The sequence below is a fragment of the Aythya fuligula genome, chromosome Z, assembly GCF_009819795.1.
Source record: "Aythya fuligula isolate bAytFul2 chromosome Z, bAytFul2.pri, whole genome shotgun sequence".
Classification (NCBI taxonomy): Eukaryota; Metazoa; Chordata; class Aves; order Anseriformes; family Anatidae; genus Aythya; species Aythya fuligula.
In genome coordinates, this window is record NC_045593.1 from 84,880,388 (window position 1) to 84,898,918 (window position 18,531).

At 43.1% G+C, this 18,531-nt stretch overlaps 1 protein-coding gene across 5 annotated transcripts in view; it reads right to left on the reverse strand.

Moving 5' to 3' along the window:
• The window catches only part of PAX5 (paired box 5), a 137,363-nt gene that overhangs the window by 78,029 nt on the left and 40,803 nt on the right, over positions 1-18,531 (reverse strand). For all 5 annotated transcript variants that reach the window (XM_032206087.1, XM_032206086.1, XM_032206085.1 and 2 more), the window contains one exon: positions 9,220-9,395. In XM_032206087.1, the coding sequence (XP_032061978.1) occupies positions 9,220-9,395 (176 nt within the window). The remainder of the gene's footprint in view (positions 1-9,219; positions 9,396-18,531) is intronic.

Consider the following 18,531-nt stretch of genomic DNA (forward strand, 5'->3'; position numbering starts at 1 on the left):
TTGAGGCCCTGCTTCAAGGACGTGGTCAATCATGGCTCATTTATGGGAAGTAGAGAGTAATTTCTTTCCTCTGCACTTCCATATAGCCTTCATTTATTTTGTTTGTTTGTTTTCCTCCCTTCTTTTTATTTTTCCTTTTCCCCTCCCATTTCCCCTTTCCCTTTTATTTCCCCTTAGTTAAATTGTTTAGTTCATAGTAGTCTTTATTTAATTATTATAATTATTTCCCTTTAATTAAATTATCCTTATCTCAACCCGTGAGTTGTTCTTTGCTTTACTTCTCCCCCTCCTCATCTAAAGGAGGGGGAGTGAGAGAGCGGTTGTGGGGTTTAGCTGCCCAGCACGGTAAAACCACCACATCAAAGAGAGAAAAATCACTAAAAGACAGCTCTAAACTTACAAAAGAAATGTGGCAAGATAACAAGAGGAAACAGCTTCTTTAAAATTTCCCACTTCTATACAAAATTTATGAAAGCACTGACGAGTTTCCCAGAAGAGACCAGTTGCTGTCTTTGCAAGATGCAGTGCCTCTGAGCTGGGCTGTGCCCTGCCTACGCCATTCTCCCCACATTTTCACTACAGTCCCACCATGCAACTTGAGCACATTTGGGAAACAGGTCAGCATAGCTGAAACCTGGAGGAAGAGATCTTCTACCTAAACCACTTCAAGATCACTGTTGTCATCAAGACTGGGACATCACTCCTGTGATGGGACACAGGGAGAGAGGTGCTGTACTTCAGATATGCAGAGTGCCAAAGTGCTGAGTGGAAACTGGGGGACCGGCAATACATCTCCTGATGAAATCCCCTCCATGCCAGCCTTTGCATAACGAGGGGCACACGTCTGAGGGGAAAAAATATCTCATGGCTGCACCCATACAGACCAAAGAGAAAAAAGGCAGGGAAAAGGGAGAGCTCCTACTCAGCAAGGCTGGCTTTTTATTTAACTCCTGAATTTTTATTTTCATGTATGTTCAAAACTGGTAACAGTCAAGAGGAAAAAATGGGGTGGTAGAGCCCAGAAAGGCATTGCAATGCCCAAAGGACTTCTCTACCCCTCTCTTTCAGGATGCCCTCTGTCTGCTGTGGCAAGGAAAGGAGACATCAAGGGCTGCTTTGGGTAGAAGACAGACCCACACTTTGCCCTGACAGACATAGAGGTGGTCCGAAAGCAAAAACATGCAAACAGAGGCATGACCTGCAGCAAACTTAATGCAGCAGTGTTGGAGGGAAGCAGTGTAAGGATAAACCCAGGATAACCCTGGGGCTTCTCCAGATAAGTAACTGGCACTAGGAGTCCTTTAGTCTTTCAAATATATAGGTAATACTGCTTTCCTCTTCCCAGACACTACCTGCCTTCTCCATCTCAGCAAGACAGCAAGATCTTCAGGGAAGTTGCTCTTCCCCAGCACCAAGTACTTAGCCCTGTTGTGCCTGTTTGGTGCCCCCAGTATCACAGCAATGTGAATAAGCAATAACCACAATGACAGTGAACAGGAATAGGAACCCAACACAACGTCTCATGTGCTGAAGGCTCAGATTCCAGAAGCCAAGGGCAATTCACAGCTCTGAGCTCCCTCAAGGACCCTGGAGGACGGAAGAGTTTTACCTGACAGTTCTGTAGTACAGCCTTGGTGTTTCACCAGGAGATGATGGTTCTCCATGCACTGCACGGCACAGGTAGCAGCAGCATCTCAGGGCTCAAAGGGGCAAGGGGCAGCCTCTTGAAAAACCACTTCATGCAGGGAGGTTCAGTAAGAACAGCTATCATCTCCAGGGAAATATTTCTCCTTCCCAGACAAATGCCCTAGGTTATGGCTAAGCACTGGTTCTCTGCAGCCTGTTTTTTAACCTCCTTAAATTTTGCCATTATTAAAAGGTGTTATTAACAAGCAAAATTATTTTCAGCCAGAGCTCTCCTTCCAAGTAGCACCTGACTCCCTCAAAGGGGGTTCTTTCCCCATCTCTGCCTGTGTTTTACACAGCAGCCAGCACGGACGGGAAGTACCAGGGGTGAGTACTTCTCTGCAGCACACAAGGCATGCCCCCTGGGATCCAGGGGGCCTGTTCCTACACAACCAAAGAGCCTTTGCGTGGCTTTTCTTGAAGACCAACAGCTAAGTCCCAAGCCTGAGGAACAGCAGAACTAAAGGCCAGCACAGTACCTTACCAAGTGGCAAGAGTACAGCATGGAGGACAGAGCTGAAATCCACTCCAGACCCCAGCAGGCACTATCCCCTACACGCGCACCTGCAAGCAGGGATCCGAGCCCCAGTCCTGCACAGCATAGCATGCTGTGGGCTGCAGTTGCCTCTGCAACACAGAGTATCGCAGGCCCTAGCGTGAATTATTGACCACGAGGGGATGTGTTCCCTTAAGAAAGGTGGGGCGAAGAGAGAAACCTCTGCACAGCTTAACCTCCCACAGCCTCTGAACTGCACAGGGGGTCACGGGTGCACCAGTACTCCCAGCTGCTGTCCCTCCGCCACCCTTCCTGCTGTGAACCCGTCGCCCTTTCCATTTGGTAGTAGTATTGATCTGCTGGCAGCAATGGGCTGGATAATTAGCCAGGAATTAGGGTTTCTATTACAGCCAGGAGGCTGCTCCAGCTGATTTATCACCTGAATAATTTACTGTGATTGAAAGGAAATTAAAATGAACTCCATTTGACAACTGTGCACTTTTATGGGCTTCAGTGAAGACTCAAAAGCCAAATTAATAGCCTGGTGTTGCTTAATAGTCTACTGAGAGTAAATATGGGAAGGTTTTTCCTCTCCTGACATGCTTTCTTAGGCTGGATTTTAGAGGTTTGTTTTTTTGTGTTTTTTTTTTTTTTTTTTTTTTTTTTTCTATTTTTTTCCCCTCCCACCAATAAAGCCGTGGCCTGCATCAGAAGTTGTTTTGGCTGATAGAGGTGTAGCTGTAAAAATCACAGACCTGCTTTTCCAACCTGCAATTTGCTCCACATTTCCTCTTGTACCACCTGCCCTCATCCACCACTCCCCACAGGCAGGAGGGACCCAGGGCTCAGAGAAAGGTGCTGAGGAGGTGGACACCTGCACCCCCACAGTGCCCTGGCACCACACGGCAGCACCACTGCAGCCACCAGCAGAGATGGGGGGCTCAAGGGGTCAGAAGGACAGGGGGCATCTCAGCCACACACAGAGGACTTGCCTGCATGCTCTTCCCAGGTGACTGCATTTACATAGTCAAACCCTTGCTGCAGGTGGCAGATCAGGAAAAGATTTGATTCTGAACATGAAGATATAGCCATGAATTAGTTCCATAATTTTCACTGTTACAGGGCAGCATGAAGTTTTGGGAAGATATAAATAAATGATAGCTCTACTTTTCTCTTCACAACCCTCAGAGCAATTTAGGGAGATCCTCAGCAGCCACTGTCCACCCAGAGATAGTGTCATAGGAAAAAACATACTATTCATATTTCAGAGACCAGGAGCAAATATATGGTCCTACGGTTCATTCCTTCCTTCTGATTCCCTACTGCCTGCACTTTTAGAGTAAGTGAGACACAATAAAAACTAATGTAAGTCTACAAAAAGTCCTCCTTCCTGTCTTTGTCTTGGACCTCCCCTATTATTGATGGAGATCAAAACCAAATATTGTAAGAAGGACTGTACATCTCCTCCCTCCTCAGCAGTGGTACCGCAGTGGACACCCGAGCCAACACAGCTCCTTTAACAGAAAGTCTAATCTCCTCTTTGGAAGATGGCTCACACTTGCCTTTAAAACGTAACACCTGAAGGTTTTCAAAAGGATTTACACCCCTCTTTTGGTCAGTTTGGAGAGTTACTTTATTAAAACACTTCTGCAACAGAGGGCAATTGGTATCTTACTGTGCACTTGCTTTGTTTGTTTGTTTGTTTTTACTTTGTCCAACTTTCTAGTATTTTTTTTTCAGGTGTATTAAATATCCAAATTTCATCTGCCTGTACTTATCTCCAGATCCAGACTGCATCTCATGATTGCATATATTATTGTATGTTTGTCAGATTCCTGAGTTTGTTCCTACCTAAACCCAGAATATCCACGCTTTATCCAGGAAATAATAAAGGAAGGGATATTCAGTTTAGTTCTGGTTAAAAGTAACATGAAAGCATCAGGAAAGGCCAGGGAATTATCTGCTATTAGCAGCAAGTAGCTCTCTTTTAAGTCAGTGACCTACATAGTGCTGAATCTGGTCACATCATGTTATGCCTCATTATGGTCCTGATCTAAAGTCTATTGAAGTCAATAGAAATATTCCTCTTGGCTTCAATGAGTATTCGATTGGACGTGTGTGTGAAGCTGAAAACACAAGAGAATCCATTTCTGTTGTGGACAGAAACTCAGCAAAGACTCTTTATTCTGAGGAAATTAATGAACTGCTGTTCTTGTTGAACTGATTCTGCTGTATATACTCTACATGCTGCTGTAACACACCACAGTTCTCCTCTGCAGAGGTGTTAATCCAACTCTCATGCCTACCAAAACCACATCAGTCTGTGAGTCTTGCGCTTGCCTCTTGCCCACCTTGACACAACTTTCCTGCACCCTCTTTAACCCCTCATGCCTCAGGTGAGGCCAGCAGCTTTCTCCCAGGTCTTGATTCTCCACAAACACCTTTTAGCAATGCTTTCATTGGCGAATATATTTGAGTCAACTGTTCACACATGTGTTGTAGAAACTTTTGTGCCTGGACCTGGCAAGGTCTCCCTCCCAGTGGGTGACAGACTCTTGAAGGAGAACCTCAAGGGTGGCAGGGTCACAGGACATTGAGTCCTGTGTTTGATTAGTGTAACCTGCACTTTCAGTTTCCTTAACCTGAACGGTCCTCATGGACTAGGCACAGAAATGTATGCTATACAGTGCAGCAACTCTATGCGCAGGATGAACACGAGATGAGTGCAAGCTCTAAATAAAATGCAACAACCACTAACTGTTGTTTTTTTTTTTCCTATGACAAGGGACAGACTGGAGTACCAGGGCCCAACACAGGTGTAGCACAGTTACCAGGACAGGCAGGCAAAAGCCAGTCATTGTGTCCATAAAGCTCTGCTCCACAGGAAGTCTTGAAGATACACTAGTAATGCAAACAGACTTATCTGTTAGCCATCAGGACAGCATTTCATAGTCAACACACCAGGGAGCATCAGGACCCATCCCCGCAAACACCAAAAGTCATGAAAAGCACAGGAAGAGTAACCAGTCCAGGTAGTAGATGCTGTGAATGTTCTCCTTCTCTGAGACCTGATGATTATGTGACATTGAAGCCATAGCCTTTGTCCCAGCTGATGAATGACCTATATGGTGCTTGTGGTGGTTATCACTCATGAGCAGAATGACAGTACAATGGTGGTGCTGCAAACACACACCTATGTACAGCTCAAAATCAGTTCCCAGAAATACGTGAAAGTGGTTTTCTTGTAAACATTTGCAGACAGTGCAAATCGATCATGGGCTGTTCACAGAAAATGAGATGAGTACAAAAGAGGATAAATGTAATGGAAAGGCATTCATTTTATACATGAACTAACGTGCATGGCAGAGTTCTGTTAGGGCAAAGCAAAGCCATAGTGCTTCTAGATTGCTGTTTCTATCCCCTCATTACTCCCCAGAAATACATAGACACAAAAGGACTGAGTTTGCACATCCAGCCCTCAGTCTCAGACTTCCCATCTTACAACTTCTTGATGTCACCAGAATAGCATTCACCTGCCATTAAATGTTCTGGCAATGCACATACAGGTATTACATACCAGTGTTGCAGAATGCACACATACAACTGAATCACCAGGACATTAGGTTTCAAAACAAGGCACGTAACGCCTTACTTCTGCCCCTTGATGCATACAGTCTGACACAAACTTTAATTACATGAACAAATCGTGGGATCCCTGCCTCACCCAATGCATACAACAGATACTGTTTCTGAGTAAGGTACTGTCTAACATCTTATTTTCCTGTCATTGTCCAGTGGTTGTCTTCTCTCTCAGCATGGTATTAGCCCTTACTCAGAGACAAGTATTCATTCCCCATGGTCTTCTCTATAGCAGTCATGTTTTACAGTAGATATGAAAACTCGGATAATGCCTGTCAAGTGAGTGCACAACTTGTTTTCAGCTGAGAGTCAACTTGCAGGTCTCCATTTTATGTAGCTGAACTGAGGAACAAAGACATTAAAGATGGAGGAGTAAAGGAAAGAGACTGGAATCACTCATGTAAAGGGTTTGGTAATGGTGAGCAAAGACTCAGACTTAGGCCATGAAAACATCTACCCACATGAGTGGCAATGTACTCTTTCCAACAGACAAGACAAGTTTTTTCCAAAACATCCAGCAAAGGCATCAGGAGAAATTCAGGACCCAATCTTCAGCTGAGGACAGAACATGCTCAGGCTTCAAATGCTTAGCAATGCAGAAGCAACCTTGTCCACCCCATGCCACTACTCACCCTGACCAAGTGACTGTGCCCAGATTACAAGCAAAGAAGAATTAGGGAGGAGCAGCAAAACAGGGACAAACAGGGTATTTCCTTGTCTCACGAGCCATGAGTCTTCTGGTAAAACACCTGGAGTCCTCCTCAGCTGACTAGCACAGGGACATTAAGAAGTTTGTTGTGACTAAATAAAATTAGCAATATTCTTCTTGCTCCTCCTGGACTATATTTCTAATATAGCATACAAGTAATGGACCACCAGCTCCTATTACACATCTTGTCTATATGGGGAGGAGCATCTTTTCATTATTTTCATCTACAGAAATGGGTAAGAACTCCCTATATCCATTGCTGCCTGAGCTCCTAATGCACTGCCTTCTGAGTTCAGCCACGTTCTCGACTGCCAGATTCTGGATGCATATCTTAGTCTACTACAATAATTAGCAGTGTTAATTACAATTCTGTTTTTCCTAGTCACATGATTAATTTTTTCAACCTGATCTTGTGAAAGGTCTGTACGCCCATGGTCATGGGGCTGGAACTAGATAATCTTAAAGGAACTGAAAGGACCTAGAAGGTCCATTTCAACCCAATGTTTCAATATGATTCAATATTTTCTTTCTAATTGATTTCTTTAGCATCACTAATTGATCTGGACAGCTTCTCCACTTTTCTTGTTTCATGACATGTTTGCTTTATTACAAAAGAGGTAAAACATGACTGCTTACTAAAGTAGTGATCGCATCACATCCTTGTGAATCAGGCATTCATATAAATTACATGTGTTCATGCTGAAAATAAATGTTGTATGCCACCAAAAAGAAAAACACATCCCAAACAAATGTCAGCTCTTACCCATGGCCCAGCCTTCCAAAAGCAAATGAGAATGCTCCAACCTATATTAAAGCAAACAACTAGAAAACTCCATTTGTAGTTACACTAGAAAAAAAAATCATGGAATCACAGTATCATTTAGGCTGGAAAAGATCTCATCAATTCAAGGCAGTTCTGCTAAGCCCATTTCACACATCATAAAAATTTTTTTCTTAGAAATATCATTTCTCAGCATCTGTTTGACTTCTCAGACTGTGAAGTACCCTTTTTAACAAATTAATGGGCATATCTCCACTCTCAATGCTCTGCACAGACATTCTAGTTACAGCTTCTTACATGGATCCAGGGAGATCCTTGCTCCACCAACAGCTGAAAATCACGAATGTGACAATCAGGAAACTTTAGCAATATCCTTGTTTAATTCTTCTATTCCTTCTGTTAAACCGATAAGACATTATCTATTTCTGCTCATTGCTGGACTCTGGCCCATAAGCTACAGTTCTGGATAACTCAGAAACTTTAGATTACAGAAGGCTAAAAAAGGATCTTCTTCCATCACCACTCTCTTTCACATGATTTTTTTTTTCATATATAGAAGTTAAATAAGGATAAATGTAACACCATGCAGCTTTTAAGTGACCAATATTGAACAGGCTTACTGTAGGAGTTGGCTCAGTGCCTGTCCTCTCCATTATCACTGGTGTTAGGGATGGGATAACCACCATCTAGTGGTATGCAAAGGCCATTTCACCTTCAAGAGACACTTGGCTTTCCTAACAAGTCATGTGGGTTTTTTTTTGTTTGTTTTTGATTTCTGTTTGTTGCTGGTGGTGGTGGGTTTTTTTGTCTTTTTTTTTTTTTTTTTAATTCAAATTGATTTCAGCATCTTCCTCATTCAAAAAGATAAACCATGTAAACCACAGAACCTTCAAAACTGGTGAAAAATGAATGACTATGAATGAAGTAAGAAATGACACATAGGAGCTTAAGGGCACAGGGAATTTCTGCTCTACCATTGCCTTTCAGCAAAAGGAATTATTTTTTCCAAAAACATTGGACCAGTACATACTCCTTAATACTGAAGCCATGATGGTAGTAAACTACTGTGTTCCTGATAATCTCCAGTGGCCTTCAAATGTTTATATTCCTACAATGGAAATCACTGTTTGTTTACAATTTAAGGCATTCATGCACCTTGCTAAAAATCAGACTTAATATTAACAACAGAGATTAACAATGACTAATTACAACACTAAGTATAGAAAAAGTAGCTGACTAGATCCAAATTGAAGCTGACAGCAATACTTTCATTTCTACATCCCATGACTGCAGCTAAATTTAAGGCTGAGGTCTACAAACCAAAAGCACATAGATAGAAACAGCTAATCAATTTTTGCATGTGCTTCTGTATTGTGTCTGCTAAAATGGAACTTCGCCCCAAAATTAGTGCCAAGCCTTTCTGAAATGCCCTGCTAATCTGTAGGTGTAATAAATTTACCTTCACATATTAATTGTGTACTTCTCTCAGCAAATGGCTAACTACATGCTTAAAAAGCCATTTCTGGATACAAAAATCAAATTTGTGTGTACAGTCAAGCTAACTCGGAACCAAAATTAGGCATAGAGTTTTGCAAGCCTATTCCTTATTATCTGCATAGCCTGGGTTTGATCCAACAAAAGTATCAGAAGCTGTGAAGCTCTTTATGCCCTCATTTGATGTAACTGGCCCAGATTGGGTGTAATTTCATACCCAAACACTTGCTCATGTTTACATAACAAGTGTTTTCTGTCATTTTTTAATAGTCTTGGCTGAAGAGCTTGATACAACACCTGTTTCTCCATGTTTTTCTACTGCAACTCTGAGAAATAATTGTTTGTTGATTTCCACCAAGGAGGACTCTCATCAGAAAGCATATCTAGAAAAACATTGAATGTTTGGAACAGTACCTGCTCTGGTTTGATGGGCTCAGTTGTTGTGAAAATGTCAGAATAATGTTGCCTCTCGAAGACTCGATCCAACACTTCTAACTGCTGCTGGGTGAAAAGGTCTCCTCGCATCTGTTTCCGAAGAAAGTCTCTACCCGGGAGAGAATGGCCATTTGGTACTGGAGATTCCTGAATACCTTTCAAAGAGGACAAAGAAGACAGAAGAATAAATAGACATTGCAATGATGAGACCTACAGAGGAGTATTCCATTTAACCCATTAAATTGATGTGGGTACAGTATATTGACACAATGAAGAATCTTTGAGAGGAGGATACAAGCAAGACACACATTGCTAGAAGATGTACTGATCAGTTCTTCACTATAGCCAACCCTCAATGAAATTTGACATCAGTGATTTCACATATAATTTGAAGGCAAGACAAAGGCTTGTGGTCAGATCTTTTCTCACAGCACTTTTACGACAGTATTTGCGAACCAGTAATGGTTTAGATGCCAGAGGACATACCTACAACATATGATGCTAGAGCCACAGTCAGCTTGGATCATCTCCAACAGATCTGCTTTGCATAGTCACTCTCTGTATCCCTCTCCTGTGATGCCTGTAAGTCTTCCTGAGCTCTGTCCTATGTGAAGGTCTGAGCTACAGTGTACTTATGCCAAGAAACAGGGACCCTTAATCCATAACCACATTCAGCTTGCAGTAACTGGCCAGTCAACTTCCCAAACACAGACAGTAATAACACCATACTAAAATGTGATGTCACTGGGATGCAGAGTTGCCACCACAACAGCCTGAGCAAGGCCTGATCTGATGCACTCTTCCCAGCTGACAATACTACTTTATATTTCTGTATTTTTTTTGTATTTCATCAATAGCATGAAGAAAGCCTAGGTTTCAAGGCACATTTTTTCTCTCTCTCTCCCCCTCCTTTCAGCAGGTTGGAAGTGACTGCCCATATCTCAAAAGCCGTGAGACAAGTTAGAAAAATGTTTGGTCTGAAAAAACTCTTGCAATATGGGGCTTGCTTCAGTTTGCTTTGTTTGCATATTCACAGTGATTTTCTACTTTTCCTTCACCTGTCAATGCTAGAAATATATCTTTTATGTTCTGAAAGCTGAGGTCTGCAGTATTCCCAGGACTCCAGGAGGTGGAACTCCAAGAATAACAGTAAACATCAGATTTCCTCTCCAGATGGCAACACCACACTACACAGAGGAAGGAAAGATTTAAAAAATAAGTTCTTACTGCCCAGATTTGTCTGCAGAACCAGCGCTCAAAGCTTCTCAGGTGGATTCTGCATCAAAATTTTTGAAGGCAAGTATTAAAGGACATCTGTGCTAAGAGACCTCATTGCTGCAGACACCAGTTTTGTCTCCCAATGTGTGCTGGCGATCGGTAACATGGCCAATGTCCAGTGGACAAGATTTTTTCAAAAAGGACTATTGATTTGGATGGATTTTGCAGAAAACATTGTGCACCAGATTCAGAAAACAATGCTCCTTTAAGACAGGACTCTGAAACTATGGGACCAACAGATGGAACTACTTTTTAAAACCTAGGTTAATCTCTGTAAATTTTCTTACACTCAGCAGGCATTTGATGTAAGCATGTTATTATAGAAACATCCTCCTACATTTTAGTTTGGTTGTTCAGGCAACAACAATGTTGTATTTACCTGCTTAGATGAAGTCAGGCAACTTACAACATGAATAGACAATGCTGGCTTGTATAAAGTGCCAGGATCGGTTTATTACATGCAGAAAAAATCTGAACCTGTCTTCTGAATAAAAAGTCAAAATGTGTAAAAAGGTATGAAAAATATAAGCAGATATAAGAGAGCAGTCTATCTTTAAATTTGTTTTTTTGTTTGTTTGTTTTTGTTTTTGTTTTTTCCTTTAGTATTCTAAATCAAATAATATCTAATTGACATAGTGCTGGGTTTAGTCAACCATTGCTTATGAAATTAAAATTGTGGTTGCTAGCTGCATGGTAGCAAAAGGCTGGGGGGAACACTACCTCTGAACACAAAAGTGCTGGCTTCAAATTTCAGGTTAAAATAATGGTATTCTAAAGTTGGCATCAAAGTTAAAGGTTTTTACAGTTTTGGTTCAAAGTGGGTGAAGAAAGAGAGCAAAATGATCCTAGATACGGGACAATCTGGGAACTTAATATCCCAGAATCCTAGAATCCAAATATCCTGAGTTGGAAGGGACCCACAACAATCATTGGACTCATCTCCTGTCTCCCCAGAGGACCACCCAAAAAATAGGCTCTATGTCTCAGAGCATTGTCCAAACACTTCTTGAACTCCACAAAGTTCAGTGCCGTGACCACTTCCCAGGGGAAGCTGTTCCAGTGCCCGACCACCCTCTCAGTGAAGAACCTTCCCCTAACCCCCAGCCTGACCCTCCCCTGTCTCAGCTCCATGCCGTCCCCTCGGGTCCTGTCGCTGTCCCCAGAGAGCAGAGTTCAGCGCCTGTCCCTTCGCTCCCCTCACGAGGAAGCTGCAGGCTGCCATGAGGCCTCCCCTCTGTCACCTCCAGGCTGAAAAATCCAAGCAACTTCAGCTGCTCCTCATATGTCTTCCCCTCTAGACTCTTCTCCATCTTCACTGCCCCACTTTGAACACTCTCTAACAGTTTTATGTCGTTCTTGTATTGTGGCACACAAAACTGCACACAGTACTTGTGGTGAGACCGCACTAATGCAGAGCAGAGTGGGACAATCACTTCCACTGAGCAGCTGGCAGTGCTGTGCCTGATGCACCCCAGCAACCATAGGCCCTTTTGGCTGACAGGGCTCACTGCGGACTCGTGTTCAACAGTCAGAACCCAAAGATCCCTTTCTGTAGGGCTGCTTTCCTGTCTCTTGTCCCCCAGTCTACATACATTTAGGGCTGCCCCATCCCAGGTGCAGAATCTGGTACTTGTTAAACTTTATGTTGTTGGTGATTGCTTGCCCAGTCCTCTAATTTGTCAAGATCTCTCTGCAAGGCCTCTCTACCCTCAAGGGCATCAACAGTTCCTCCCAGTTTAGTGTCACCTGCAAACTTACTTACTGTACCTTCAAGTCCTGTATCTAAGTCATTTATGTATTTATGAAAATATTAAAGACAACTGACCCTAAAATGGTCAGAACCCCATCTGAAACTGGCTGCCAGCCTGATGTAACCACACTTATGATAACCCCTTAAGCTTAACCCATCAGCCAATTGTTCACCCACCATATTATGCTTTTATATAACTGCATTCTGGTCTTTTTGTCCAGAAAGATACTGTGAGAAACAGTATCAAAGCTTTTGCTGAAATCCAGAAAGATTACATAACAACATACCAGAGAAAACTGCAGGCAAGCCCATGAATGATGTGCCTCACTGACACAACACTGGCCCACTGGAAAGGGATGAAAAAATGACAAGGTAGTGGTAGAGCTTCATAAGGTTTTGAAATTCAAGATCAGGGTCTGATATGCTGCTGGGAGTGCAGTGTAAAGAGCAAGCCACAGAGGGCTGCCCCCCACTACACTGTCAGAACACCTGTGTGTGTTAAGGTCTCCACATGCCATCCCAAGGGCCTGAGAAAGGATTAGTCTTTGAGGCATTCTTCCCAACACAGCCTGCTGTTGCTGAAGTGAAGGAGCAAACACGTTGCTCCTTCACTTCAAAACAATTGTGTTTTCCAGGGAGACACCTGGGCAGAAATGAGTCAGGGCTGAAACTCTGAGGAGAGCGGGTCTCTGTGCTGAAGATTATGCATTTTTGTCAGAGGAGCTTGGCAACGGCCCTTCACTCACCCTCTTTACTGCTCTCTCACTGTATCCCATCAGCAAAGGGAAGAGTTTGTTCTTTTTCACTATGTTTCCTAAACTCTGACTAATTGCAGGTAGCGACTGGATTTCACTTCACAGGTAAAGGACTTTCTATATGCTGCGCATGACATATAAAAGTTCATGAAGGTCTTTAGGATACCTTTGGCTATTAGACATTATATAAGTGTGAAATAATTACCATTAGCATTATGTATTGTTTGAATACATTAGAACATCTTTGATAATTAAAATACCATAGGTACATTTGAAACAGTTTGAGTTATAAATAGGCTCCAGGGAGAGGTAAAACATTTTTCGTATAATCAGTGGATCCACCTAGGAGAGTTCTGCTTTGTTGACAGTAGCACTACAAGTGTACGTATCTACTCTGCAAAACAATTAGCTCCCTGTCCAATGGCATCCTTCCAAAAGTGCTAATGAAGAACACAAATATAGTAGTCTCCTTAACAGAAAAAGACATTCTTCCCAAACAAATGTTTCAACCTTTACCTCTAACACATTATATAGATGGGTCAAGAGTGTGCCATAGGACCACAACTTTCTGAACGAACTTGGATGTGATGCACTTCCCTCCCAACACAAAGCCAGAAGCCCCTTCCTATGCTTACCCAAAGTCTGAATAGCTTAGGAAGAGTTAAGCACAGAACAGATCCACCCCTGGGAAGAGGTGCCATGATCAGACTTGCTGACAAAAGGCTGCCTAAATTGTGTGGATTTCATCCAGAAATACTGGGTCTTCGTTATTTAAGAGGTAGTTATTTTCTGGGGACCAGCAAATGGCAAGATCAGTTTAAAGAACCTGATAAACTGTGACTCAATTTTTTAGCATAATTTTATGGTTAATTACTTTTCCTTGACATGTCTTCTGAAACCACAGGAGAGATACAGAATTGCTAAACATGCCTATAACAGATTTTTAGCTATACTCACCATGGAAATCACTTATTTTAAAACGGTATTTTGCTTATACATGTCTAAACCATGGGTCAAAATAAGGAGAACGAATGTCCCTAGGCCCTATCTTTACAAAACTCTAGAGCATTTTTAAAGCCCTACAGTCCAGCATAAAAGAAGAGGGAAAAAAAAAAAAAAAAAAGGAAAAAAAAAAAGGAAAAATATGAAGACATCAATTAAAAAAACAACACTGGAATAATAAAAAAGATCTATTCTATCTTGTCTTTTTCATTCAGAAAAGGAAAACAGCACAATTTAATTACTGCATTATAAAGCAGCACTGTGAAATAGCATGGGATAGATTCTCCGTTGGTCTAAACAAGTGTAGCTTCAGAAAAGGATCTAAGCCAGGTGACAGTGACTGAGAAATTGGTGACATGCACAACTTCAGCTGGAATAATATCTTCAGTGTTATTAATAATAATGATGTACCATGAAGTGCACATCTTAGTGGTACACTTGCCTGGTGCAAAGAAAATAGAATCTTCTGCTTTCAGGTTTTTGGGTTGTTTTCTTTTTTAAACAACTTGATTTTACAGGGTTAATCAAGGAAGTCAATAGCTAGTGCAATGAACATCCCATATTCATAAAGGACGTGGTTTCTGTCTCTAATTTGTACTGTCCAACTTCATTACCTGGTATCATACCTAATTACTTCACCTTATAGGGAAATGCAGGCTAATTAGGAAGGATGTTATTCACCACATTTAAAACATGATGAAGCAAATGAAATATTACCAGGAGGTAAAAAGGTGATTTGTTTCCTTGTAGCATGCCTGTAAATTAGTCCAGAGTAGATAAAGACTTTGTTTAATTACCATTTGGGAGGCTTTGTTTAAAATGTAAACTGAATTTTCACTCCACCTTCTCAGGACTGTGTGCATTTGGCAGCAAGTAACCTCCTGGTATTCCTTTTAAACCAGTAGTTTCAGAATTATATATACTGTGAGAGATCTTTGCATTTACACCATTTGAGTTTTCTAAGCATTGTTATTTATTTTTTCAAGGGACAGTATCACTAAAAAGAAACTTTTTATTTTGAAGTGTATATAGCTGATCATCGCACAAATATTTTCAAGAGAAATCACTATATTTCACAAAGATGGGTATGGGTTTTGTCGTAGATCAAAGTGAGAAAGAGGGGAAGAAAAGATAAATCATCAGAGATCCAAAAATACTTTTCATTTGGAGAAGATATCAGGCCATTTCGATGGCACTGATAGAGTCTCTGCTCTGTCTCCATTACCCACTGAAGGCAGCCGGAGTCAGGAGCTGACTACGCTAGATTATATTCCCTATAAGATGGTCACCAATATATATATATATGATCTTCAACCTCTATTGATTGACCAATTTCACAAGCAAAGACTGGTGAAATGAAGCTGAAATGAACATCATGCTTTAACTCATTGAACCCATCAGGCCTGAGTTAATCTCACTGCCCACTGTCTCTGATAGAATTCAATTGATCAATCATGTTTCGGTGATAGTACCATTTCAGTGGCTTATTGCTTCTTCATTTCAAAGCTTGACCTGTTAGATATACTTGGACCAGCTCTACTCTTCTTGGAGACACAGAGATCAGCATCTGCCTACTGCAGCATATTGTCTTGCATCCAGGCTTGAAAAGAAATGGGGAATTTTTGCTAAACACTCCCATCTTAGCACTGTATTTTTACAGGTATTTTACTGATTTTACAGTCAGAATGGCTATAAAAACATGCAGAGACCAAGTAATCAGAATTCCCTGCCACCTGTCAGCTCAGCGCTGGCTCTCATTCCCACGCTGCCCTGTATTTGGGCAAATGGGCAAAAGACCGGTTAAGTGACATTTCCGGGCTCCATCCTTCAGGTACAGCACCAGCTGCTAACTGACTGGTGTGCATGCCCTGCAGTACGTGTGCTTGTTTCCCTGGGGAACAGGCCCCTGGCTGAATACTGCCCGGTGTATCCGCAAACCCAGAGGTAGGGCTGGCAGGGGGCAGCTGGGAAGGTCACAGCTTGTGACAGCCACGGGCTGGAGCAGGATTACTGGAGTTACTTAGTCCATCCCCATGTGTTCTTCCATTTCAAATATGTGGCCAGCCTGACTACACCCTGCTTGCCTTCAACCTGCACTTTGCTCTTGTACAGGCACCAGGAACAGCTGGAGCCCAGGGCACAATCCAGCCAAACGGCAGCCAGCTGCAGGCACAGGGGCAAAGGCTGATGCTCCAGCCTCTGGAGCACAAGGTGCCTCTTTGCGTGGCAGGCTGCAGGAAGCTGCTGCAAGCAAAGGCCTCTCACGCTGTTCAGGGTTCACTTACTCCTTCGTCCCCACTTCCACACCAGCCAGGAGACCACTGCTCCTGGTCCTGTCACGCTTTGCTGACCCAGGCTGCATCACCACAGCTCCCAGCAGTGAGCCCTTGCCACGTCAGCCCCAGCTGCACTGCTCTGCCCCAGCCAGGGTCTTTGCAGACCTGTCTGGCATGCTCCAGCAAGCGGGCTTCCCAGCACCAGCAACACCCAGCAACAGGTACCAGGTCCTCCTGCACCGTGCAGGGCTCTCCCCTGCATCCTGAAAAGGGCAGGGGTGGTCCCTCAACCCCACGGTGGTATCCACGCCTATACAGCCACTACTGCATTTTGCAACATTTCTGCGAAATGGAAGGACCAAGACAGAGGTGGTTGCGTCACAGGCCTCTCAGTGCTGCTCTTCCTAAAATGCTCAACAGCAAAACAATCGCCACTTTTATCATCAAACAGACACCTCCAGTCTTTTGCTGAGAAATAATGGAGCTTCTCTCTACTGTAAGAACATTTCTCTCACTCATTAGGACACCTGGAGGTCATGCCTGATGCACAAGCTACAGCCTTGCATATATGCCCACAAGGTACCATCCTGCAACATTGTTGTGCACCCAGGCCCTAAGTCCACAGATGCAGAACTGTACCACTAAACTGGTTACAGGCATCACTGAAAATGGGGCTACACTGAACAGAACAGATTTCCCATGAGATTACAGCTCATTTTCCCCTACAGTGATTTTAATTCTACAGTAGCCACATAGAAATTTTATTATGTATCTCTTAGTTTATGTCAGGAGAGGCGTGCCATTAACGCCCATCCCATGCTTCTAACCATTGGTCAGCTAAGGAGTGGTGGAGCCCTCACACCTCTTGTGAATCCAGCAGCATAAGTATCTGAGCAAACGCTTGTGTAAATAGTGCCACTGAGTGGAGCAGGACTGCTTGTGCACCTCTGAGGGCTCTGAGAAGCCCTGTCTTTGCTCAAACTTTGCCAGCTTTGCACATGCAGGGTGCATCCCCCTCTGCCATGGCCCAAAGCACTGCTTGGCCACACTGTCCCAGGGCTGCATCCTTCTCAGTGAGCAGACAAGAAGCCACAGCAATTCCCACAGCCCAGCCCACGGGGAAAGCAGCCACCTGGAGACTCGGGACTAGAAGGACTGATGACGGGTGCAGGATTTGTGACCACTCTTATGATGCGGTTTTATTTTTAAAAAGCAGCAAAAATGATGTCAGTGGTACCTTCTCCCCACGTACACTTCGGTAGAGGATTTAGAAGTGCAGAGAAAGAGGTTAAAAACAAAGAGGCAGAGAAATGGGGAGTGGATGCCCTGAAAGCCTGCCCTGCACAAAGTGGACTTCATGCAACGCCTCCATGAGACACAAAGCCTCAGGAGCAGCAGACATGTGAACAGCATGTGGGGCAGCCAGACCCTTAAGCCAGGCTGCAGCACAGCATAGGAATCCGCTGATGTTTCTATGACTTCTATTAACATTTAAAGGGAGAAATAACTGCAGTAACTATTTATATAAAATGACAACCATGGTTACTGTATTAATAAATGATTATGAGAAAATGATTCTCTCTGTAATCCATCTTTGTAAGGTAAATTCAGCAGCAATCTGTGGAGATGTGCACTTTATTTCATGTAGTTTCAGTTCAAAGTGCATTTTTAAATGGCTGCTATAAGCTATTTTAACATAGTTTATACCTACTTCCATCCCACACTATAACATTTTTATTTTTTTCAATCATTTCTATGCCTGCTTAGGTTATATGGACAAGAGCATATTGAAGATGAAATTGTGATTTGCTTGGCTTTGGAAATGTCAAACCGGTCTCCCATTGCAACTGGCAGGAGGAGGATTTACAACTCTGAAAAATGTCGGTGTGCTGAGGACACCCAGAGAGAAGTGCTGTGTAGGGCAAACAGCCGCTACTCCCCACACAAGGAAGTCCTGCCACATTGCACCCGCAGCATGATGGAAGGGAGAGACCTGCCTCCCCATCTCCCAACATCTGCAGATGATGCCGATTACTGACCCTGCCAGCTCAGAGGAGCAGGGTGTTCAAGGACCCCCTCCACTCACTGGCTGCACACAGCTCTGTTGCAGCCAGAGGAAGAAGCAGGAAGGAGAAGAGACTGAAGCCTGACAGCCATGAAAAAAACAGGAAAAACAGTGTGAGATGCAAACACAGCCTGAAGGCATCCCTGCAAACAGCAGTCACCTTTC